The 25,424-nt window shown below is 44.4% G+C and overlaps 2 protein-coding genes across 2 annotated transcripts; one reads left to right on the top strand and one right to left on the bottom strand.

Annotated features, from left to right (window-relative positions):
* Positions 1-5,830: 5,830 nt before the first annotated feature.
* Positions 5,831-13,206, top strand: cacng8b (calcium channel, voltage-dependent, gamma subunit 8b). The gene is made up of 5 exons (XM_053432963.1): positions 5,831-5,861; positions 6,599-6,823; positions 10,889-10,972; positions 11,848-11,988; positions 12,410-13,206. Exons 1-5 carry the CDS (start codon positions 5,831-5,833, stop codon positions 13,204-13,206), a joined length of 1,278 nt encoding a protein of 425 aa, XP_053288938.1.
* A 6,408-nt stretch (positions 13,207-19,614) lies between these two features.
* On the bottom strand, positions 19,615-24,951 carry cacng6b (calcium channel, voltage-dependent, gamma subunit 6b). The gene is made up of 4 exons (XM_053433279.1): positions 24,588-24,951; positions 22,160-22,234; positions 19,972-20,109; positions 19,615-19,835 (listed from the first exon to the last, which is right to left on the bottom strand). The coding sequence occupies exons 1-4, from the start codon at positions 24,949-24,951 to the stop codon at positions 19,615-19,617; spliced, it is 798 nt and encodes a 265-aa protein (XP_053289254.1).
* Between the last annotated feature and the right edge of the window lie 473 nt (positions 24,952-25,424).

Genomic DNA, 25,424 nt, shown 5'->3' with positions numbered 1-25,424 from the left:
AATGTAAATATCCATTGCTTGCGATTTGCACGAGCAGGGATTTTGCTTTGGTAACGATTCACGAACCCAATGTCCACAGATGTTTACACTTTCTTAGACCCCTTTTACACCTGGTATTAAAATGCATTGAAGCTCATTCTATATTGAGACTTTTTACCTGATTAAATTTACACTGGTATTAACGTATGTCCCCAGTGTTGACATTGAAATCTGCTGGTGATCGGATCACTCTGTGCAGCTCACGTCGCCTCCTCCTCTCATTTGCACTGGTCCAAAATACAACGACAAAAAAGATAGAAGAAGAAGAATAGAAGCGGGTGGTAGCCGTATCCATAACACTGTCATCTTGTTTGCTTTCCGATTGGTTACGATTCATCTCCATCCACAGGTGACATGTGAGGACTGAGAGGATAACTGATGCCTGTAGCATACCTGCTATAGTTGCCTAACTATCGCCACCTCACTGGTTAGGACTACAGGACTACTCCAACCACAGAGCTGTTATATGTGGATTAAAAATGTGTGTGTATTTACACTTGCATGCGTTGTACAGTATGATCACAATGTCCCTGACCACCACCAGAGGTGGTTTGGCTGATCTGATCACAATCTGTCCCCAAAGTGTCCTGGGTGCATTTAGACTTGTATCCTACTTTCATGTGATCAAGGACAATCCGTCTGCAGTTCAATCTAATTTTAATGTCATGTGTTAATGAAACCACAGCTCATGTTACCCGGGTGCTCACAACATTAGTAGACTACCATCACTACTTTTACACTTTTACATGATAAGGAGAACACTTGCAGCCCCTCTATCTCTACTAAGGCTTCTGTCTTTTGTAGCTTTGAAAATCTGCGATTCATTTTTCTTCTCGGCTTTGTTCATTTCTTTTTCATGCACATGCACATGGATTTAAGCATAGGTTCATGGGTCCATGAGCGTCAGGTCATCCAGAGACACTTTATTTTTGGAGCCTCTTAGACCAAGGTGTTACTGTCACTGCCTCCTCGGGCTGTTCTGCTCAGATAGGCAGAGACTCGGTCACATGCAGTTCGAGCATCTTGGTGGACTCCTCACACGAGCTTAATGGTAATTCTGCTCTGCTTTGAAGTGCCGTTTAAAGACGACCTATTTCGTGACTTTATTGTCGTCATTTTGACAGTTGTGGGGGTTTGAAGCCTTCATATGTTCCCGCATGCCAAGGGTTTGTTTGCATGTTGATCACTTTCTGTGCACCTGTGTGTGTGCTTGTGCATATATGTGTGTGTGTGTGTGTGTGTGTGTGTGTGTGTGTGTGTGTGTGTGTGTGTGTGTGTGTGTGTGTGTGTGTGTGTGTGTGTGTGTGTGTGTGTGTGTGTGAGTGTGTGTGCGTGCGTGCCAGCTGCAGGATCTCAGCCGTGAGCTCAGGTGTGCAGCTTGCTCTCATGATTAAGGAGAGGAATCATCTCGGTCACTGCTCTGGATATTTAGGCTCAGAATGTTGTCTTAATGTTCACTGCTGCCATCAGGACTGAGAATAGAACCCACAGCTTGTATTTTTAGAGCTGTCATCATAAGTCGGCCCGCATGGTGCAATTTTGCTCTTTTGGTCAAGAATCAGTTTTAGCTTATGTCATTTATACTCACTACGGGATTTGTTTTATTTTTTATTTGACGTGCAACAGACAGTTTGGTGCGACCTTGTTGTTTATCCCGACATGTCCACACAGGACCACTGGCTTTTAAATGTGTGGAGGAAAAAACTTATTACAGATGTCATCATTTATTCAACAAGCAGTTTGGTAGTTGATTTATGCAATGAATAGCTAATGCAGCAGCTGCTACAAAATCCTAAACTCTCATGTGATTTATGGCGGCATTATTGGAGCCAAAGCTCAATGAATGTGCTTTTTAAAAGCAAGGTATTCTGTCATGCCGGGGATGAGTCACACTGGCAGATCTGATTACAAACTCAAGTTCTCTGACAGGCGAGGGCCTGGTTCTGTAATGGTTCTGCAGCAGCTAGCTCCCAAAGCTATGCTCTTCGGCCTTTGTTGCTGCAGTACAGCCTGCTGCAGCTAATTGGCCTCTGGCTGGTCCAGAGTCCTCTGAGTGCTGCAAACCTACTATAAAAGCAACACTGAGAGGGTAAGTTCGCTCTGGAAAAGCTCTGCATTATGGCAAAGGGAAACCTTTACTTATCCCACTCTGTTCTGAATCTGAAATAACCCAAAATGTTTCAGCAATCAGTCAAATCTACTGTTGTCAGGGACTATATGTAAAAAAGCAAGGCCCTGTTGATGAGGGAACAATCTGCAGACTCAGAACTCCACTCAGAACATTGTTGGGGTTGTGAAGGATCAGGATTAGGACCCAGAAAGGGGTAAGGTTGGTTAATGGATGGGAGCACAACTAGAGATTGAGTCACTTTAAAAAAAAAAAAATGTTGAAACCTGGTGCATACATTACCCACAATGCATCCCTAGGCAACTGTTTTGTCATAGATTTGGATGTGCTGCGCTTGTAGCTTTGAGCTGTTGGTTTCATGTAGAGATGAGGTTTGGGAGACTCACTTCTCTTTTTTACACCACACCTCCTTTTGTGTCCATTTTCTTCAGACTCATCGCCCCCTGCAGGCACCAAAGGCCTCATACACATTTTCCGCAATACGCCGACCTAAACAAGATCTGTTGAATGGTGTAAATCATAGACTGTTAATAAAGATGGACTTTGTTACTGCTCCTCCAAAAAGAAGCCAAAGCGTCTCACTGCCAGCTGTTGGCTGGCCGCAGCACAGCTCATAAATCCCTCCTCCTCCATGCTAATGGATGGGACACGAGCCAACCTAAAAAGTCTAAGTAGACGTTAGATATCATTTTTTCCTCAAAGATGGTTTCTATCGTTGTAGGTCGATCATATCACGCTTACGTATGTTCCAGTGTTTTTACTGTAGGATTTAATCATTTAATGCTTTAAGAATAGGGTGAAACTTCACGATTGACAGCTGAGACTGACTCGTGATTGGTCGAGCGTGTGTATTGCCGGGACCTTGCTGCTGCTGCTCCATCTTGATTGCTGGTGACTCTGGCTTCAACTCTGCAAGATGGCAGTGTCCTTATGTGGCATATTTTAGCCTCATTTATGGATGGTTGGAGGAAGTAGAGACATATCGTCCATCTGTTTATACTGTCAATGGTGAAAATCTGTTTTATTTACTCAAACCCTTCTATTATTTGGCACTCAACATATTATTTTGTACCGATGTATCCCTGCACTCCCTCTATCCCTCTTTGAATGAGCCATTAATTGTATTACATTTACAATTAAATTGGCCGGAATAAAAAACCTTCCCTCGAGCTCCCAAAATTCAGGCTACCCACCTTCAGCTAAAAGAGAAATTAAATTTTCCATTTGTGACCCCATCGCTCCCGCTAATAATTTTCATACAGTCCCTCTAACCAATTCAGTTACACTCTCACTCTGTCTTTTCTTTTTTTCTCTTGCCCTCTTGTTCTTTCACGCGCTCTTGCTCCCATTCCCCTCGATCCCTCTTTCTTAATTATTGGTGGAAAATAGAAATTACAGATAATTAAATGACAATTATGATCTCCCACACAGGGGAGTGTTCGCTACGGGGAATAACTCAGTCTTAGTGGGTTATTCTTAAGGTCATTCATTAAATACTGGAGTCAAAGACCACTCACACACACACACACACACACACACATTAGATACTGTATTTTTAGGCTTTGGAGATAGTGTAATCCCTCCTGGACATGTATTTTCCTCAGGGAAGGCAGTATGTTGATAGGGTTGGAAGGTCACACACACACAAACACAGACACAGACTCACACACACGCACACAAACACACTTCCACAATCACATTCACTTGTTTGCTCGCACATATGAACCCACAATGTATAAATAAGCTGCACTGTGGCGGTGTCGTTTGACAGTTTACATAATAAGGAGGCTGAACGCAGAGATACGAGGCTAACTGTCTAACTGAGGGGAGCTGAGGGGAACATTACTGGGATTCAATAAGATTGGACTAGACCCATCCACAGATGCAATGGAGGGGAAACGTGCACACCAACGCACATGTGCACGCGCGTCAAACACACACAAACAACACACCGTCATCTCTCCCCCTGTCTCTGAGGCAGCTCTGTTTCGGGTCTCACAATGCAAACAGGATGTAACCTATTTTGATCGCGGTGCCATATTGCATCATGAAATATTAACAGACGTGACTGCGCTGCATTATGTCTGCTAAATAATGTTTTGGGGGAATAACGGGGCGCTCCTTCATCTGCACATTTCGTTTGAATCCATCCGGAAAAGACAGTGAGACCCTGCTTGTGTGTGTTTGTGAGTTCATGAAGCGTGTGTGTGTGTGTGTGTGTGTGTGTTTGTGTGTCTGGGAGCATCTGTGTCGCATTGGTCACACACAAATCTATTGATAGAGCATTAGCCCACTAGTGCGTCCGTCTGTCTTGGGTTTCAGAGTCGACGCTATCGTGCCATCATGACATGAAATGTTCCCCCTCATTTCTGCCTCTTTCTCTCCCATCTCTGTTCTCTGTCCTCTCTCTCCGCTTTGCTCTTTCTCCCTCTATCTCTTCCCCCCCCCCCCTCGCTCTATGCTGATCCAGACTTTGGAATTCAATGTTGCTATGGTAACAATGTCGGGTTGGTCCTCCCTGCCTCCCCCTCTTGCTCCTCTTATTCAGATAGATGCAGTACAACTTGCTCTGTCTTTAGCCTGTAATACTGACACTGCTCTAATTACTCTGTCGAATTAACACCGTCTGCTTCTATTCCATCAATCAATGTTACTTAATTGATTGACAGCAAATTAATCAGTGGCGGCCTTCACAACGTCACTCCATTCATCCTCAAGCAGCGAGATTCTAAGTCTCCTGTGATATGCTATAGCGGCTCTGCATAGGCACAGTGGTGCATTGGGCTAAATGCAAATGTCAGCATGCTAACATGCTAACAGCTAGCTCTCGGTAGAGCTCATACCTCTGCCAGGGCCCAGCAGTCTCCTTATGCAACCACATTTAAACTCACTACATCCAGTGTTTTATCTGAATCTGCACCAAATTCCATACACTCATAAATATCAGTCCCCTGAACATGGAAGATTTATTTTTTATCACGTTCCATCAGTTATTCTCTGAGAAATTAATAAAAAGGTGGAATTTTTTTTCTCACAATGTAAAAGAAAGTGATAAAAAATAGATACACACCAAGAGCAGTTTTTCTTTAACCAGACAAAATCATAACCTCCATCCTCCATGATATTTTACAAGTATTTGGTGTTAAAACAAGTATTATACAAATATTATGATGAACTTTTGATGGCGCTTTATAGAGCAAATCTCAGGAGATCAGCAAAGTGCTTGGAATTCATCCTGAGGGGAATGTGAATGGACGTACTGAACTGTATGGTAATCCCTACAATTCACGACAGTTGTTGAGGACTTTTCAAAAACTGAAGAACTCCGATTTGTGACCTACAATAAATGCTTCTGTAATTAAACGCTGTCCTTTTCTTTCCTTCCTGTGCTGCAGCTGTAGAGCGGAGACCATGGGTCCTGAGTTCCAAGCCTCTTGCTAACAGCGGCCGGACAGCGAGCGGGGACGAGCCACAGTCTCCGAGCGGCACCACCTTTGCAGCGAGAAAGACTCAGAGAGGGGGAGAGACAAACCAGAAAGAGGCAAAAAGAGAGAGGAGGAGTGCAAAAAGGAGAGAGGGGAGCGGGTGAGAACAGTCGATGGATGCTGTCCGGATTGAGGGGACAGCACGTTCTTCACTGACGAGGAAAAGAAAGATTTCAAAATGGAGTCGAAGGATAGAAACTCGGCGTCAGGTAAGTTTTGTCACACTTTGGACTTTCAGTTTTTGTTTGACCATGTTAGAATCTCTCACACTATCAGATTTATCAGCAGGAAAAGGAGAATTGTTTTAAAAGTTACTACAACACAATATCTGTAGTATTAACCTTAGACCACTGAGGTAGATTTACAGCAACTCAGATACTTATGATACTCTAACTGCATGTATGTACTCTCCACTCCAATAAAGACTTATCGGGTGATCTTGTGTTGGAGCTGCTGTGTGTGTGCGTGTATACGAATGTGTGTGTTTGTGTATTCATCACCAGCCCTGCTGACTCTGAGGGGGGAGAACGGTGTCAGGGTCATGAATATGGAGTAGCCTGAGATTGGGAGGGTGTGATCTGTTGTGTTTCACATCAATTCTGTCTTGTTAAGCGGAGTCAGCAGAGTCATCCAACTCTCCTCCAAGGACACATCATGGACCCACTTATGCACCTCCCACGTCCGCCTCCTCCTGCCTCTCGTCTTCTCTCACCGCTCCCCTCTCTCCCTCCCACCGGTGCCCCTCGCCTCTCCCTGCCCCCTCGTCATCTCACCTGCTGTTTTAAAAAAAACTCCACTTTGTGTGTGACTGCGAACTCACTGTTCGGTTACCTCATCCTTTCTCCTCCTCACAATCCAAAATAAACATTTGCTTGTGTTCTCTCTGTGTCCTCTGCGCCCCCTGATGTCCACCCTTCCCCTTCTCCTCCTTCTTTCCTCTCTGAAGGCATGGTGTGTGAGAAGGGGATCCAGATCCTCCTCACCACCGTGGGGGCTTTCGCTGCCTTCGGCCTGATGACGGTGGCAATAGGGACGGACTACTGGCTGTACTCCCGTGCCCTCATCTGCAACAGCACGGCCAACGTCTCCCAGGATGACCCCCACAACAAGGACAAGAAGGACCCCGGGGCGCTCACCCACTCCGGACTGTGGAGGATATGCTGCCTGGAAGGTAGAGAGGAAGCTGCGGGAGACATTTTGGGGTTGTTGTTGGGATTTGGACCGACGAGGATGAGGGCTGGGAAAAGTTTGCTGACATTGAAGATGCTAATTTCAGTCGAGTAATTTAGCCCTGGTGACGCTTTTGGTTAAAGTAGAGGCAACATTAGTCAGACTAGATATTCTCACCTTCAGGACAAGTAGGGATTAAAGTCAAGCAACAGAAATCAAGAAGAGTGAATTGGATATGTTTTTGTAATGTAAACCATTGAGTGTTATTTCATGTAAGATAGAAGCAGGGCACTTTTACATCGAGGCATTGGAGCGTTTCCATCACACATAGCATAATTGTTTAGGTCCAGATTTCTCTTAAATCCCACATTCCTCACATCCCACATCTGGCCCACTTGGAATGATGGCACTTAGGCAGCCCTCTTTCTGTTTGCCAGATCTGGGCCACAAGTAAGTCATAGCAACACCGCATGTCAACCAAAGGTGCCGAAGGTCGAACGGATTTGTGCTATTTGGGCCACATTCGTCATTTACATCAGTTTATTAGAGCCACTGAACACAAAGATGAAAAGTCAACCTCAACTCCAAAGATGCACATAACTGAGAAACATCCAATCATTGGGCAAAATGTTGTTACCTGCCAATGTCAATGAGGAAACTTATTTCTTCAAATTTAAGTTATGGCGTAGTGTTTTCCTCACGCACTGAAGAGCATTGGATTAGCTTCTTCTCCAAAGCAACAATGACAGAGCTTCATGAATATTGTAGTGTTCAGAGCGTCCACCATCCCAGAATGACACGCAAAACCTTTTTGTCTCCAGAAAGAACGATTAAATAATAAAAACTGGCATCCAGAACAAAAGGTTCTACGTCAAGTAAAGTAAAGGATATTAGGACATTTCTAAAATGGGAATTCAAAGTGCTGAAGGACATTTCCAAAACCACTTCACTGCTCTTAAGAGAGTATTGGCTTTGATTCTCCAAGGATTGAGCTGTGAGGTTCAGGATTTGTTTGACTGGAGGTGATGCTCAGAGTGAAGATCAACAGCTGGACCCTTTATCTGTGGCTGTGTAGACAACAGATGTACAGATATGTACATATTAAACTATCTACATTTCATCTAAACATAGAGGTGTTATAGCAGAACACAGTGATATAAAGAATTCTGGATATAGACTTTGCTGCCATTTAAAACGTTCCTTTTTGCCTCTGTATTTTAGTTGTTGTGTTTTTTTGTAAGCATGATTATGCAAAAGCTCCTGGACGGATAACCAGGAAACTTGTTGCAAGGATGTGGTATGGGTACAAAATTAAATAACTTCATGAAAAGATAAGTTTTTCAATATTTTCCGAGTTTCTAAAGGAATAATTAATTTAACTTGATGTAAATATAAATCAGGTACATTAAGGGACCCCGATATGTAAGGGGACTGTTGGTGGATGCTTGCACTCTACTAAGTTCTAGTCTAGTAGATTATTTGATCCCTAAATTGACATTGCACTAGTGATGAATCCAACTGAACTGAAGTCATTGCTTGTCTCTCAATGTCAATGTCAAAGCTTCTCGGTGGAAACCGTAAACTGCAGCTGCTCTAACATCAACATACACACGATCCTGTCGGTATTTTTTTAACCGTGCAATCGTGAAAAGACATTTTTTAAATCGCGGGTTAATTGCATGATACTGGAGCCTAACGCTGAAATCAGAACAGTCCATTCATCTTTGTCTTTGCGTCTTGCTGCAAACCAACATTCACGCCGGCACCGTCAACTTCCCTCGCTCCAACTGGCGGCAGATACAGAAACTGGCAGCAGCCACCTCTCAATCTTCAGCTTGTCAGCGCAACACAAGCTGCTAATTCATTATACATTGCAGTGACTGGCTGACACTCAACAGTAAGGGCTGGGCTGGAGTGAAGCGGCTACAGCCAAAGGGGTGGTGGTGGTGGTGATGGTGGTGAGTGATCTGTGGTGAGACACTGAGGTAACGGCTCTTCTGTCTCCAGGAGAACCTCCCGGCTCCCCTCATGCAGCGGCCCCGGCCCATCCTGCGCTTGGTTATTGTACAGAACTAATTTGTCCTCATCTCTAAGCTTCCTGATAGCAAAGCAGCCAATTAGAGATAAGCTCGAGCCCTTGCAGCTCTTCTGCAGTGCACCCCCACTCACTCCCTCCATCGCCTCACTCCCTCGGTGTCTCCGCTCGCTCTTCCTCTCTCACTCCCCCAAACATTGCATTTCATCTTTCACTGGTTCCTCCTCCTTCTCTCTCTCGTTGGAGCTCTTTTCTTTACAGTCTTTGCTTCCACATTGTGGTGCAGCAAAGCTGACAGTGTCTTGGCATGGCTTAGAGGTCAAGTATCCTTGATGTCTGTGGAGTGTTCCGCCAAGATAGATGCTCAGTAGTCGTGCAGTGATGCAGTGAGGTGTAGCTCGAGTGGAAATGCAGGACATGTTAGCGCTGAAAGATTTATGCCCGCGGGTGGGTGGCACAGTATGCTGTGGATAGAGACGTGTCCTCTCCTCCTCTCCTGCGCTCCCCTGCAGGTTTACTGGAGGTGGGGTCGCACTGACTTACCTGACAATGAGCGTTTCATTTAGTTCGGAGGATATTTGCTCATAAAGCGCAGTCATTTGTAAGTTTGTGCCCTGACGTCTGAGCTTTTATTCAAATCAAGGAATCAGTGAAGAAGGAAATGCAACTTCTTATACTTGTCTACTGAACTTCTGCAAAATGTTGAGGTTCTTGCAGTTTACTCGCGGTTTTCCATTTTAAGCGATTCCACTACATTTCAGAGGGAATTATTTTACTTAATACTCAACTGTACTTATCTGACAGCCGGGGTTGCTCATTACTCTTCAGATTAATATTTTTCATATTAAGTATTTACAGATTAACATAGATTTAATATGGTAGACTATGATGGCTTCTTTTCTCTCTTAGTGTTCTGTTGGGGCCCGTTTAAAAAAAGACCTTATCTCCTTTTAAACGATAATCTATCATTTATATAACTGCTGTGTAATTCTGCGAGATTTACAGAGGTCAATTTGGCCAATAATATAAAAGAAAGGAATTGTAGGAAGTATTTTTAAAAATAATATAAAATTGATACAATTCTTCTGTAGTACTTTCACAATTCTCTCTCAAGAACTTGAGATTTATCTTTTGACAATTGGACGAGACTGGACTCCACTACCTGACATTACATCAGATTTACAATCTGACAACAGTATATTTAGCAAATGATATGTTTTATTTGATTGGATTTTGAGTGCATGACTTATACTTGGTTAAGGTACTTTTTATAAAACAAAGTTCTGAATTTCCCTCGTCCACCACTGAGATCCTTCAATCACCGTGTACCTTTAGAAACTCGAGGAAATCTGCTGAAATTGCAAATTTGCTCCAATGTTTCTAAGGTTTCAAAATGTCCCTGGAGCTTGAGATCATGTTTCACCTGTTTCACAGTCTGAAGTCTGTTGATCTGCATGTTGCTCTTAGGACGGTAACACTGATGTCGCATCCCTCTTTACCTCCATCTGTTTCTTTACAGAGCAACCTGTGGGAAAGTTAGAGCTGTGAGAAAGACACCAGCTCGTCCCACGTCTTTCCATTGCTTCCCTCCATCTGTGTCTCCTCATTCCATCTCTTCATCTCTCTTCCAATCCATCCGTCAGCCACAGTGGTGTGCTGTGATCATCGTGCGTGCATCCCTCCGTTCCTCTGTCTGTCTACATGCAAGACCCAGGCGGGTAGTTACCTGTCTGCCATTGTGTCTGCATATTTGTATGTATTTACACGTGTGTACGTACTGTGTGCATGTGATGTTACTAACTTACATTTCCTATAAACACCATTATTAACCTTGTATGTTGTAGTTTTATTCGCCGGGCTCATGTGCTTGGATTCAAAAAAGGGATTTTCTAGCACAGACATGATTGTGTTCAGGTGTCAATCACTTTGTCTCAGGAGTATATTTGTTGCTCTCTTTTCTCAATGCTCTCAGATATGAGGTCTTGTTTTTTGTTGTGTCTGGTCACCGCTGTTTCTCCTCTTAAATCTCAGGAGTGAAGAGAGGAGTTTGTTCTCAGATCAACCACTTCCCGGAGGATGCAGACTTTGACCATGACGGGGCAGAGTACGTCCTACGTAAGTCAATTCCCACTTTACAAGACATGGATGACGAGGGAGAGGGAAGGAGAAGACAAATAAAGAGAAAACATACCCAGACCTGCTCTACACATCCTGTGATCTGGTGTTTGTATCGTTCTTTCCTCGGACGATAACGTCAGCAAGAAAATAAGCAGAAAGACATGGGCGGTGGGGCGCCCTAGTTTGTGCCCATGGCCCTGCAGTGGTATTTTTTGCGCTCTATGATATGCTACATGTGTGCACGTGCACAAAGCCTGTGTTCTGTTTACAATGTTGCAGAGACATTTTGCTGGCATTTAGGTGGCATTTTCTCTCCCGTGGCCTAGTTGTCCTAGATGAGAGAGGAGTGTTGACGTGTGTGCGTGTGTGTTTGTGTGCGTGTGTGTGCGTGTGTTTGTGTGCATGGTAGGCAGAAGGTCACATGGGAAGAGTTTGATTCAGCAATGTGCCTAGAAATGAGTAGTTAATTTCCTCACTAATTATTGTGTGAATATTCTTAATGAAGCAGCTTCAACCATTTCTATTTTCTATGTTGTGGATATTTTGTGGATATTTTAAAGATAGGGTTGATCATTTTCTTTATCTTAACCCATCTGAAAATAGTATTCTGAAAGAAAAAAAATAGCCAGTGTCTGTGCCCCTCTGGACTTTAATGACCAATTATATAATTCGGACCAAATTCAATGATTGGCTGGAAGAGTCGGCTTCCAAACATTCATGTGTTTTGGGGGCGTAGCTTTGACAAGAGGATGGGATTGGTATTGGTTGCATATTTCTAAAGGGCAAACTATTATTTCAGTAAATCAATTAGTTCAGTAAAAAGTCATTCCAGCCTCGATGTGCCTCTTGTAATATTTCTTTCCTGTGCTCAGGGGTAGTCAGGGCTTCCAACATCTTCCCGATCCTCAGTGCCATCCTGCTGCTGATGGGAGGCATGTGCATCGCTGCTAGTCGCTTGTATAAGAGCAAAAGAAACATCATCCTGGGGGCTGGGATCCTGTTTGTGGCTGCAGGTATGTGTGTTTTTCATGTGCCTGTATCTGCTCTTGAGAATATCTGTAACAGCTTTTAGTCGATTTATGCTTTGTTTATCACAGTCAAGGGTGAGGTGAAAATGATTTGTCACCTCTTAATGATTTGAAAAAAATATTTTTAGCTTGTTATGAACATAGAAGGAAAATTTAGCTGATTTTCCATTGGAAATTTGAACAAAAAATGTTGAGTAATATTTAATAGGAGCAAGTTATTAGAGTCTTAATGAAAAAGTTGCCAACTTTCCCTTTATTTTTCTCAAAATTTCAACAGTAGAACCTTCTGAAACTTGACCTGCAGACCTTGACCCTTAATGTTGAGACTATTTCTGTTCGTGCATGAGAGGTTTTTATTTTTTTTACCTCCGAGTGTGTTCAGCTCTTTGTTTCTGTGCTCTCTCAGGACTGAGTAACATCATCGGTGTGATCGTGTACATCTCGGCTGCGCTGGGCGACATCTCTCCGAAGAAGGATGAGGATAAGAAGTGGCAGTACTCATACGGTTGGTCCTTTTACTTCGGAGGCCTGTCCTTCATCATGGCCGAGATGGTCGGGGTGCTGGCCGTCAACATCTACATCGAGAAGAACAAGGAGCTGCGCTGCCGCTCGCGCACCGACATTTTCAAGAGCACGACGCACGCCATGCTCCGCCTGCCCAGCTACCGCTTCCGCCGCCGATCCCGCTCCTCGTCCCGCTCCACCGACCCCTCTCGGTCCCGAGACCCCTCACCTGTAGGGGGAGGTGGGGGCAAGAACTTTGGCCTGCCCCCGTCCGCGCTGCTTTCCCAGGGGCCCATCTCAGTGTCCACTCTACCCAACCCCCACTCCCGCTCCCACACGGCCCTGGCTGGAGGTGACATCTCCCTCTACACGTTGTCCCGCGACCCCAAACTGGGCGGCTTGCCACCCATGTACGGAACGGTGGACAGGGCCACGCTCTACCAGCTCCACAACTGCTTCCCAAAGGACGGGGGTGGAGGGGGAGTGATGATGAGCGGCACACTCCCCTCGCTTAAGTCCCACAACCCTTCAAATTCTTCCAACTCCAACGCGCAGATGCCCAACTCGGTGGGCTCCGGCCCTCCGCCCTTCAACTCGTCCACAGTCGACAGGGAGCGAGGGATGGGGACTCTGGACCGGCTCAAGGGGGACAGGGAGAGCAACTCTAACACCCTCAATAGGAAGACAACGCCTGTGTAGAGCGAGGCTGTGAGAGGGGGAGGCGAGGAGGAGGGGAGAGAGGGAGGACGGGTGGTAGAGTGAGAGGACAGATAGAGGGGAGCACTGCGGCTCAACAGGAAATAAAATAGGAACGAGAGGCAGCCAGAGAAATGAAAGGGTCGATCCCTCCCTCCATGTTCACTGTTATTTAGTCGACTCAATCTCACTGAGAACAAAACGAAGAGGAGTAATAACAGAGCGATAATAATAACAACAACAATGGACTTTCACAATAAAACTATTTTGATATTTTAATGTGCTAGAAATGATTTATTTTGTTAATGATCAAACGCAATTAACCCTGGGCTCTTATGGAGAAAAAAAAATGTTTCACATATTTTGTTGTGCAATATTCCTGCTAATTTAACCAGATCAGCACTAGTGTACAATTGTTGTTGTGATTATTCTTAGCGTTATTACAAACTAGCTGTATTTGCAAACACTATGGATTGGAACGGAATTTTAATTTTGGACGTTTTGTTTGTTTTTGTTTTTTTTTCCACTTTACTTTTGGATCTTGACAAACCTAACTGTGAATCTCTTCCATGCGCAGCCGCATTGAGCTGTGTGTAGCTGTGTCAAAGTGTCAAGCATGAGTGTGCACAACATGTGGGAGAATGTGAGCCTGTATTATTCTTTTTAAACCCCCCTCCCCCCCCATATTATATGATTTTCATTTATAACATGAAGTCAGATGTGAATACTGTAAATTGTCTTCCAATATTGATACCGAAAGAAATGCAACAATAACGTGAGTGGCTGAGACAACTTCATCGTTATTACGAGCCTGGGTTTCCTGCAGGCCTCTGTTCGTCTTATTTCCATTCTAATCAGTGTTAAACAGTAGTACTTGTAGCTCTAGTCGTGTTGAAGATGTTTGTTCTTGGGCATTAACAGAAACCTCCGACCTCCGGAGGAAGCAGAAAATAAAAAGAGACACAGAATAATGACATTTGTACAGAATCAGGTAAAAGGTCGCTGCCTGAGCAGAACAACCAGAAAAAAAAAAGAATCAATCGAATCATGTTTAGTTCTTTTCATGACGAGTCCCAAAGTGACACATGCAACTCATCCTTTTCAGTGGCAAAAAAAATAGAATATGTATATGTGGGTTGAGAGGGTTTAACAAAAAAAAAAAACACTAGAGAAAAACTTTTTGCGAAGAAACATGTACATTGTAATTTATGCATACATATATTTGTAAAGTCTACAGATACGTTTTTCGGGACCACTGTTTAAACTGGTTATGCATTCTGGGCAGGGCGGGTTTGGATGAAGTGCTTCGTTCCCGGTGCCCCCCCTGGACTCTGGTTGGGTGGTTTCACCCGCCGTCGACCCCTCCCTCTGCCCGTGTCTGTCCACGTCCTCAGTGTGTGCCCCCTACTTTGTCTCATCACCCCTAACCTTCTCACTGTGCTTCCCCCTGTGACTCTGGAGTCCGACCTGTTCTGTTTATGTTGATGAGAATGTAAACACATGTAATCCCCCCCCCCCCCCCCCCCCCATCCCTTACTCTCTCTCCTCTGAACTGTCCCGAGTGAGTGCAGATCCGGGTTGAAACCACGGACACACCTGCTTCATGATGTAACGAAGAAACGAAACAACAACCAGACGCTTCCAGATTCTACGACTTTTCATTTCCTTTGATTTCATTTGAGAAAAAAATGAAAAAATGTGATAAAACTGCGCACAGATAGCATTTATGTGGGCAATATGAATAGTATGTAGTTGAGAATAGATATATCTAGACAAATGATTATGGTTTATCTAAATGTGTGATAAACTTAAAACACTGTATTGCACGAAGTTTATAAAAAAAACAATAACAGACATATTCACGGACTTCTGTCTTTTGTTTCTTTATATTGCTGAGAAGGAAGCAGGCGTCTCCTATGAAGAGCAAACTGAGAATAAACCTGTGTTTGGAGAATCCCTCAATATTATCTGTAGGCATCATTTTTGGAGAAAGTAGTTGCTTTGGTAAAAGTAGCAGGAACATGCTCCAAAAGCTAGTTGACACATTCCTCTACTGAAGGGAAATCTCCATCTTGAAACAACAAGTTTCAAAGGTCAGGAGTGTGAACTGGAGTGTGAACTCCAAGTGTAAAGTTGAAGGCTTCATATTGAGAACTTTACAGTGAAGCAGGAGAAATCCTGTTCAGCAGTTCGTGAAATAATGAATTCTGAATTTTTCAATGAAATGGAATCAGTGGCTCTAATGAGAAATGTATTTTCATATATTGAACTTTGTGTAAAAACAACATCAGACACAAATAATTAGTCAAACAAGTTGTTGAACTTGTTGAACAATTTGTATATATTAAAAAATTCGATCGGATATTTAAAGTTTAAGTACACAAATAACAGGATTACATTTTACGCGAAGAATCAAAAGTAGAATATTATATTTATTCTGTATCATGTATTCTTTATTTTTGTTTATTGAATCATTAAATGTAAGCACAATATGTATGTTGTAGATTAGTCTCATCAACCCCCGATCACTTTATTTAATACAGAAAATCATATGTTGTTAACAGATTTCAAACAAACTTCGAACATTCAGTCTTAATCTGTAAAGAAACTAGAATAACACCACAGAGCACAGACCTCAGCAAAGGCCCTGTAGCCTCCTCAGTTCAATCAAACTGCACCAGGTCCACAGGCTCATGGATATTAGTTCCCTTAATGTGCCTGATCATCAAGATGCATGAATTATTCCCTTTGCTGATAATGTTAAAAAACTTTTTATCTCACAATGTTAAAGAAAGTGAAAAAGTATTCCTGGATCCACACCAAGATTCAATGGGTTCTTTTCTGACCCATATTGCAGCAAGTTTAGTTGAAAGCCATCTGGTGTTTAACATGACCTCCTTGGCAGAGGTCAAAATGTATGGCATCGTATAAACTGATTATGCTTTGTATATAAGACATAAACCATAAAGCCTATATAGCTGTCATATTTGTGCAGTGTAAAAAGTACAATATTTCCCTGAGATATATAGAAGAAGTACAAAATGGGCTAAAAGGAAAAAACTCGAGCTACAAGAATCGTAAAAGTTTGTCTAAGTGCAGTACCTGAGTAAATGTACTTTCCATTATACACACACACACACCCCATGAGGGAACAAATATTGCTTTATAGTCGCTCAAGCTCAAGGTCTCTTTGCTAATCTTTGATCCTAAAAGGCTTCAACCTTCTCTGTCAGACCTGAGGCTCATAATATTTGCAAATATATGGATAGAGCCAGATGGGCGGTGTTTGTCAAATGAGATAATGAGAAAAGCAACTAAAAATTAATTCAGGGTTTTGTCTGACCACTGCACTTCCTGAGCACATTGAGTTTTTTTTTGTTTTTTTTTCTGATGGGGTCCATCTGGTGCCTCGTGCATGATTTTGAATTAACAACGCTGTCAAAGTCTGCCGGGGTCCCTCCGGCCCACTGGGCAGGTTTGACTCGACCTCGGAGGGATCATCACTGGCAGGACGGAGGAATGTGGGAATACTTCCAGAGTGGATCGAGCTGGAAGAGTCCCCTCGGAGGCGAGAAGTGATACAGATGCATATGGGCAGCGTGAAGTCAGTGTCACATCCTTCACAAGGGGCCTGAGATTCCTCGCAGCGCTCGTGGACCTTAAGGATTAGTTTTCTGGAGGACCCGACCCTGCTATTATCATAACTCCTGCACTCTGGATGACACCACAGCTTCAGCGATGAGAGATTCAAGGAGGAGGCTGCCGGAGCAAGCTCATGTCAGCCGCTGCACCAACACCATTCCTTATCACAGTTTGGGATAATACATGGTCTTACATGCATCTTAAAATATACTGCCATTAATACTTCTGGCAACATAGCGGCGATAACAGCTGCGGTTTCCCTGTTCTCTGAGGGTCCACTATTCAATCTACAGGTCTAATCGCGAATTCCAGGAAGCTCATTTCCATTTACAAACCAGGGCCCGTGCACCACTTGTCACACTGTCTCAGTAGAACTATTAACAGCTATATATACAACCAGTATAGTGTGTCATGTGGATTCAGTTTCTGCCCGCTGGTAGATGAGTGTGTGTGTGTGTGTGTGTGTGTGTGTGTGTGTGTGTGTGTGTGTGTGTGTGTGTGTGTGTGTGTGTGTGTGTGTGTGTGTGTGTGTGTGTTGTGTGTTTGTGTGTGTGTGTGTACGTGCGAAGGTTACCACGTGAGTGTACGGGACTGCCTTGATGGCACCCGTCTCCCTGGTTGGCCGGGTGTGAGAACAGTTATTAGATATTGGGACACCTCCGATTGGATCAGTTGTCTGTGTGTGTGTGTGTGTGTGTTTGTGTGTGTGTGTGTGCGTGTGTGTGTATGGAGGCCGAGCGGCAGAGGGACAGTGACCCTGGGCTTCTCTGGAGACAGCGGGGGGAAGTGGCCCACCGGGGGTTCAGGGGTGTAGAAGGAGAGGAGAGGAGTCGGCACCCAGGTATGAGGATAGGCCGGGGGGTTGCATAGTTGAAATTCAAGGGGTAAGGTTTCCCAACCTCTGCAGCGAAACGCATTGCTATGAGCTCTGGCCTAATTATAGCGGAGCGGGTTTGGGGGGGAGGTGGTTGTTTGGCAGAATGGTCGGGAGTCACGCTGTGGAGGGGTGAAAATGGGTGAAAGTCAAGTCTGAGGGCAGATAGGGTGTCACGCCAACAAACAGAAGGGAGGCAATTATGTCAAATCCCTTTAATGAAAAGCAGAAGTAGTGCCACATACTGTAGATAAACATGAATAGAAATGAGCGCGGTGCATAATCCATAAAATAATATTTGTTGGTGGAGAGAAAAAGTGAGCATCCGATGACACAAATAAAATAAATGTACTGCAAATTGCAAATAGACGGACACAACTTAACAAACAGTGACCATTCACAAAATAAACATCCATGATCATTATTATGTACAGAGTTGAGCTTATTAAGTGAGTCCATATGATTCTCTGATATACAAAATGGTATTTTCATCTCTTCTCACAGTTGATATCATTCATCTTAGATTCATATAATAAAGCAGCATTCACACAATACTGATAAAACACACAAGAGTAATAAATAATGAAAACCAAAGCCTCCTGTTTATCAAGTATTAAGTCTTTAAAAAAAAAACCTGTGTAGAATATCAACGACACTCATTGATTCTATCGATAAGTCAACAATATGAGGAGATTGGTAAGATCATCAGAAACGTCCTGATGGTGCAGAGGAGTCTTTAACAATGGAAGACCATTTCTGCCAAGAGACAAAAATGCAAAAAATATTTGAATAAAATCTATAGCAGCCAATAATTCTGACGGGTTTGTCTCACAGAGCAACAAAGGTTAGAGGTTGTGATGGATGGATGGGTCGAGCTAATATCTGACTCGTCACCCTTAAGCCTGTTTCCTGTTTCCTGTTTCCTGTTTCCTCTTTCCGAGCAACAACCAACATCTTTTAATCTACTACATTACTCCTCACAGCTCTTATTGTAGCTCCAATCATGAAGGTTCCCGAACCATGAAAAGTGATTTTTATCATTAATTGCTGAGTTTCTTTAACTGTTCCAAGGTCAACATCACTGTGCTGGAAATGAACCAAACCTTAACTGTAGAATTATCAAACGATGAAATAGATTTATTCTTCAACTGTGACAAAGTGTTTCATCCTGAGGATTGATCTAAAGGCTCTGTTGCAGTGGGTGTCATTGGAAAGGGCATAGACAAACAGAAGCTGCTTTGAGGGGAGCTATAAAGCAATATCAGTGATTATAACAATGTTATTGTCATAGATAGCAATATATCAATATAATGCTTACAAACCATAATTGATCTGCCTCAGATTTATTTAAATGTTTGTCATTCTCTGCTCTTAAAGAACAGTTTTAAACCACCACCTTCACTCAGGAGCAAAAATCGCTCTTTAAACTTGAAAGAAACAATAATTTGAGATATATTGTGATAATTATTGACATCTGCTGTTATGAGAATTTGTATTTTGAAATAGTTTTAGTTTTTTTATTACTAGGCAGAAATGGACTTTCATATGTAAAAGACAACAAAAAGTTATATTATAAGTGTCTGAACATTTAGAAAAGATATATACTTACTAGCAGAAATATCTATTAGACTCTTGTTGACGTAAGCACACCATAGAGCCAAACAAGGTAACAGTCAGTGACTCCCACTGTTCTCTACTAAACAAAAACACAGAAACATGTTTTCTCATCTTAACTCTAAGGGAATTCCTCATTGTTGCTCATGACTTTTTGTCAAATGTTTGATTAAGACCTCTTATGACAAATGAAATGCCAAGAGCAACCTGAAAGTTGCAGCCCTCAGGAAATGGACATTTACACTTAAAGGATACTATATGTACATTTCGCAATTCAAGTGTTAGGTGGCGCTATTCTTGTGTGGCAAGCATTTCTGCCAGGGGCTGAAGGGAAGAGAGAGGATGATGAAGAGGATGCCTCCGAAAATGAGAGCGGCTCCCGCTGAGCCCACGCAGGCCACGGACCAGGACAGCTCGTGGTGCAGAGGTATGGAGTGATCACTGGACAACAAGGCCAGCACTGACTGGTGGAATATCAGGATAGAGAAGAGAACCAGCACGCCTGCACACAGGGACAGAAATACAAGACATTAATGTCTACAACAAGACCAAATGATCGTCAACTGGCCGATTAGAAGTATATTATAAGAAACACAGTTTCAATATGAACCCTGATGTCACTCCACAGAAAGTCCCACCTGACAGGATGAAGCAGAAGGCGGCGGGTTTGAGAAAGAACGGTACGCCCTTGCTCAGAGACATTCCGATACAGATGGAGCCCGTGACCATCATGGTCAGACTCAACAGGGCCAAGATGGCTGCTGCAAGATTCAGATCTGTAAAGGAGAGAGAGCAGAAGCTAAAGCTAAACATGTTCTGTATTTATATCACCCTCTTCTAGCCTTGAGGACCAGTCAAAGCACTTGACAGTAACTTTTTCCCCCACTTACGCACATTCATTAAGTGCATATAGGGGGGGAACTCTCTCTATGAGAACAGCACAGGCAGCAGGGAGGTTTGGGCTCAGCATCTTGCCCAAGGACACTTTGGTAGGCGGACAGGGAAGACTGGGGTCGAACCACAAACTATGGTTAGAGGACACGTTCAAAACTGTAGGAAATCTACAATCAACTTACTCCAACTTGACCTCTCCTGATCCGGTGTGATTGTCTGTGGTCCCACCTCCACCGGATGATGTCACGGCAAAGCTTGGTGAACTAGCACCGTTTACTAGATCCTCAGCTAGAAATCTGGAAGAGGTCTTAGCCCTAAGCCTGGGCTCTGAACCCAACATTTAGAAGGTTGTACAATAGTGTTTTTATCATTTATGAAACCTACCCAAGGTCAAATCTTTTATCTAACATACAGACTGGGAAGAATTCCTTCGAGCCGTTGTTTCTTCTCGCCTCGACTACTGCACCTCCCTTTATATTGGTCTTACACAGAAATCAATCCACCGTCTACAGTCACACAAGAATGCTGCCGCTCGGATGTTTTAACACAATCCCCAAAATGTGACCATATCACCTCTGTTTTAGCATCCTTGCACTGGTTGCCTCTTTATTGATTTTAAAATTATTTTTAAGACTTTTAAAGCCAGGCATGGGCTGGCACCCCAGCTTTTATCTGCCTACGAGCCAGGATGGAGCCTGAGATCCTCTGGTAAGACATTCCAGACATTGGCTGAAAACCAACGGAGATGGAGCCTTTGTCCTGAGGGCCCCGAACACGAGTCAAATCTGTTACCTGATTTATCTCTCGTTTTAAGACACATCTCTATAGAAGAGCTCATATCGCACAATGCCTTTGACTTTTATTAACTGTATCTTTATTATTATTATTTTCAGCTGGCACAGAGTATTTTGAATTTTAGTTTAATTGGGTATGGACTGGTGAATGGACTGTATTTATATAGTCCATTTTCTAGTCTTATACATTCACCTATTCATACAGTGTCACCATAAGCAGCGCGGGTCCACATAGCCATCAAGGGCAATTGGAACTTAAGGTGAACAGAACAGTTCACAGAAATTCAGCTTAGAAAAGGCCACTAAATAGCAAATCTAGTTTTTAATTCAAAAGTACAAATTGTTGAATCTGATGGTTTGATTATATTTCTATACATGTACAGGAGAAGCACTGTAGGGATCGATATGTATATCGATCCCTACAGTGCTTCTCCTCCAGGGTTGGGCGTGAGGTTCACTTGTCACCAACGTAACGCAGGGACAACTAACCATTGACACCTTCGGTCAGTTTAGAGTCTCCTATCAGCCTTAACCTAATCCAACCCCAGGAAACTGGAGTACTTGATGAAAACCCAAACCAACACAGGAAGAATCTGCAAACTCCTTTCAGACACCTTTCTATACCCAGTGCAGTTAAACGCTACCAAAAACCGCAGCCTCCGAAATTACCTTACAATAAAAAAAGAAGACAAAAGTGAACATATTGATGTCAAACTGCACTATATCTTCTCGCCTGAGTAAGTGCCCTGAGTGTGTGTCATGTGTCAGAGGCTCCTTGCATGCATCAACAAGGAAGTTTTAGAAACAGATACAGACTTTATGTCGACTGTGATCTTAAGTATCACATCTCAGCCAGCTGATCTCCAGACTGCGCTGAAGCCAGCGTCGCCCTGGATGGTAAGGTAAACACATTAATCAGTCTGATAGCTTATGGCTTTGCTCTGGAAAGTGGGTGGCAGCAGAAGTTAATGGGCTAAAACATGCAAAAACCAGCAGTATGGTCCTGTGAGCACAGTGGTGAACATCTTTATATTGATAGCAGGCTGCTGCGTAACTGTTAGCCTGTATCTGTGTGTGCGCGCTCGTGTGTGTGTGTGTGTGTGTGTCTCCAAAGACAGAGGAAGGTGTAATGTCTCACTCTTGTTAGTCGTCTTCTTGAATATGACTGCATTCTCCCCAGAGGTGAAGAATTTGAAGTAGGTGCAGTTGGATTCTGTGGGTAAAAACAAAAGATCAGACAAAGAGATCACAAACACACACACACACACACACACACACACACACACACACACGCACTCTTATGGATGGCTGCTGGTCTTCTATGATTTGCCTCCTATGCATCCATGCACTCTGTCCTTCCAGGCATCATTCCTATTTATATCCAAGTATCAAGCATTAGCTGGAATACCCAGAGACACACATCGCTACACTCACACACACACACACACACGCACATACACACTGCCCAGCACCGCACATATGGTGCCGCCAGAGAGGGTGAGAGACAGCAAAACATTGAGGGTGGGAGGCAGAGGGGAGAGGGGGGGGGGGGGGCAGAGGGTATAGGGGCAGATGGAGGTGCAGCGAGTGAGGGGAAGAGGATACTTGGGGTGAGCGAGGATGGAAGAGGGGCTGCAAGAGATATGGATGGAAGCTCATGGAGAGGGTGAGACGGCAGGGAGAAGGAGGAGTGAGTTGGGGGGCAGATGGAGGGGTGGTGAGAGAGGGGAGCCACAGATGGAGAAGGAGGTGAGGGGAGATGAGGGGGGGAGGAAACAGAGGGGTTGTTTAATACTGCATCACTACGCTCTTCCTCGGTCCCGGTCTGTCCCTCTTCCTTGACCTCCCCCCCCACTCCCCTCTATATTTAGACAAAAAGTGTGAAGTAGTCAGATTCCACTCTGCTTCACCAGCGCACAGGCAAGATGACCACATGCCTTTGCACATATTCCTCACACACACAAACCTGTTGGGCCCGCGCACAATTGTAAACATTCTTATCGAAGCAGACCCTCAATTTATCAGCATACTGATTTTTTGCCATCACGGCCGACTGATCTTGCCGAACTCCCCCGGCCGAGGCCCCGGTTATTGAGCCGTCACGTTCCTCTGACGGGCGACGGCATCGGGGGGGGGCCGCACTTTGCCCGGGACAGGGGCCAGAGGCGTATGAAACTGGGACGTGAACAAGAGAATCAGAGATGGCAAAAAACAGTTGTTTTCCTCGGAACACGGCTCACGGCCATCTGCGCCGGGCGGCGTGGGCCAACAGTGTGAGGAGGACTGTCAGAAGCATACTGGCTGCTCTCGCACACCAACAGGCCATCTTGGAGGCTCGGAGACGGAGGGTACATCTGCTACTGAGACGCAAAACTGGATACAACAACAATCGAGTGACACGTCTTTACAGGTGATATAAAGTGTGCGAATAGTATTTAGGAATATATATGATCCCTGTGATTCTTTTTTAGTTTTCTCCCACGCTCCTACTCGGGCGATTTCCTCCGACAGGCCGTGATTCCTGGAGCGGATCCTCCCAGAGCCTTCCTCCATCTTCCAATACCTGCCCCGACTGGAGCCTCGCTTTTCAGACAGAAATAGGTCATCGTGCAGATAATCGACACACAGTCCCGAGGACCTAACCGCGATCAAGTCGAATCAAGTGCTTTCAGACAGGAGCTGTCACAACTCTAAACATGGCCGATCATCAGCACAATAAACCTGTGGTCTGCCCCTTTATCACCTGTCTGTACTGTGTGTACAACGAGAGATGATTAGGTGCTCAGTGGAGAGAAAGCCTTCACGTCCGTAACGCCTCACTGCACTGACAGTGTTATGAATCACAAAGATAATATTGTGTAATGCTGGATGTGCCTGTGTGTTGCTTTGTGTTGTCACAATAGGAGAAGAACTGCAAACAGCTTCGCCGCGGTCCTCGTTCCGCGGGATCTGTTTCCGAGCGTTGCATTTCTTTAATGATTCAATTTGCACATTATCTGTAGGATGACCTAGATACATATGTATGCAAGCAGCTTCACATACACAAGTGTCCTCTGTCTCTGCCTGTGCACGGCTACTGTGGACGTACGCATACGGCAAACGTGCAGGGGAAAAAGACTCAATATCACAAATGTGCAGACAATTCTTTATATGTTGGCACAATAATAAATAATTTGTATTTAGACCTCTGGTGATAGCATGATTCCACCTAGTCCCTCATGAGCTCAGATAAAAGACCTACAGATGTAAGCGTACTCCCACAGGGTAGATTCCACATTAGCTATGCCTGCTCCCTCTGTTTTCACATCAGTGACGATGGCGAGGGAAAACTGGGGTGTTTTTTTTTTCTTCTTCTTAATGATGTCATCAACAGCCTCTCGCACGCATTCTCTATTTGACCCTTTTCCTATTAATTCACTTGCATCCTGGGTCTGATGTTACATTTGCATGACCGGGCCGTTCAGTTCGCAGGAGAGCAGACACGAGCAGACAGTCAGAGAAAACCGACACACACCTCCCAGAGCAGACACACACACACACAGACACGTGGCGGCCAGCGGTCTCACCTCCAGGTAGTTCAGCAGGGCCGCAGCTCATCCTCTCCGGGTCGATGTCGGCCACCAGCAGGGTGCGGATGCAGCCCTTCCACAGGCCGTAGTGGGCCATCTGGCAGGTGTGGTTGCCGCCGAAATGCTTTGGTTGGGCCAGCACCGCCCAAAACTCTGTCCCCATGCCCAGAACCGTCAGGGTCACGCCGATGATGGCGACGAAGAAGGCCAGCTTGATCTTCCCCTCCTGGCTGTCACTCATCTTGGGGACTCGCCTCGTTGCCCGACCACCCTTCATTCCACCCAGCCCCCCACCCGGTCCGGCCGCGGCCACCCCGATCCGACCGTCGTCATCCTGCTGCACGAAGAAGTTGGACCACATGCTGATCCTAAGTGGCCAGTGGGACCAGGGGATGGGGAAATGGACTTGGGACTAGATAAGGGGAGCAAATGATAGATGGGAGGATGCAAGAGAGGAGCCTAGGTTGTAGATTTGATCATGTGAAAAAGAGGTGATACAGCTATCAACTGTCCTCTGATGGGTGAGTGACTTGAGAGAAATTAGAATGGAGAGTGATAATAAATGAGCTGACCACTGACATTAGACAGAAAGATAAATGAGTAGAGCTACAATTAATCAGATATGAAGTGAGGTAATGATGAAATGGGAGGCGAGGGAGGCCGGTGCAGGAGAGCCCGTGTCAGTTGTCCGTCCAGGCCTCTGAAACAGAGAGACGAAACAGAGGGATGAAAGAGCGGTCGGCACATGCTTCACAAGAGCAAAAATCCTTTCATCACCAGCATAATATTTAATTTTCCAACAGCTTTATCAGCATCTACAGTATTCCCTCCCTA

The sequence above is a fragment of the Pleuronectes platessa genome, chromosome 10, assembly GCF_947347685.1.
Source record: "Pleuronectes platessa chromosome 10, fPlePla1.1, whole genome shotgun sequence".
NCBI lineage: Eukaryota > Metazoa > Chordata > Actinopteri > Pleuronectiformes > Pleuronectidae > Pleuronectes > Pleuronectes platessa.
Note: the sequence above shows the minus strand (reverse complement) of the source record. Positions and strands in the feature narration are given on the sequence as shown.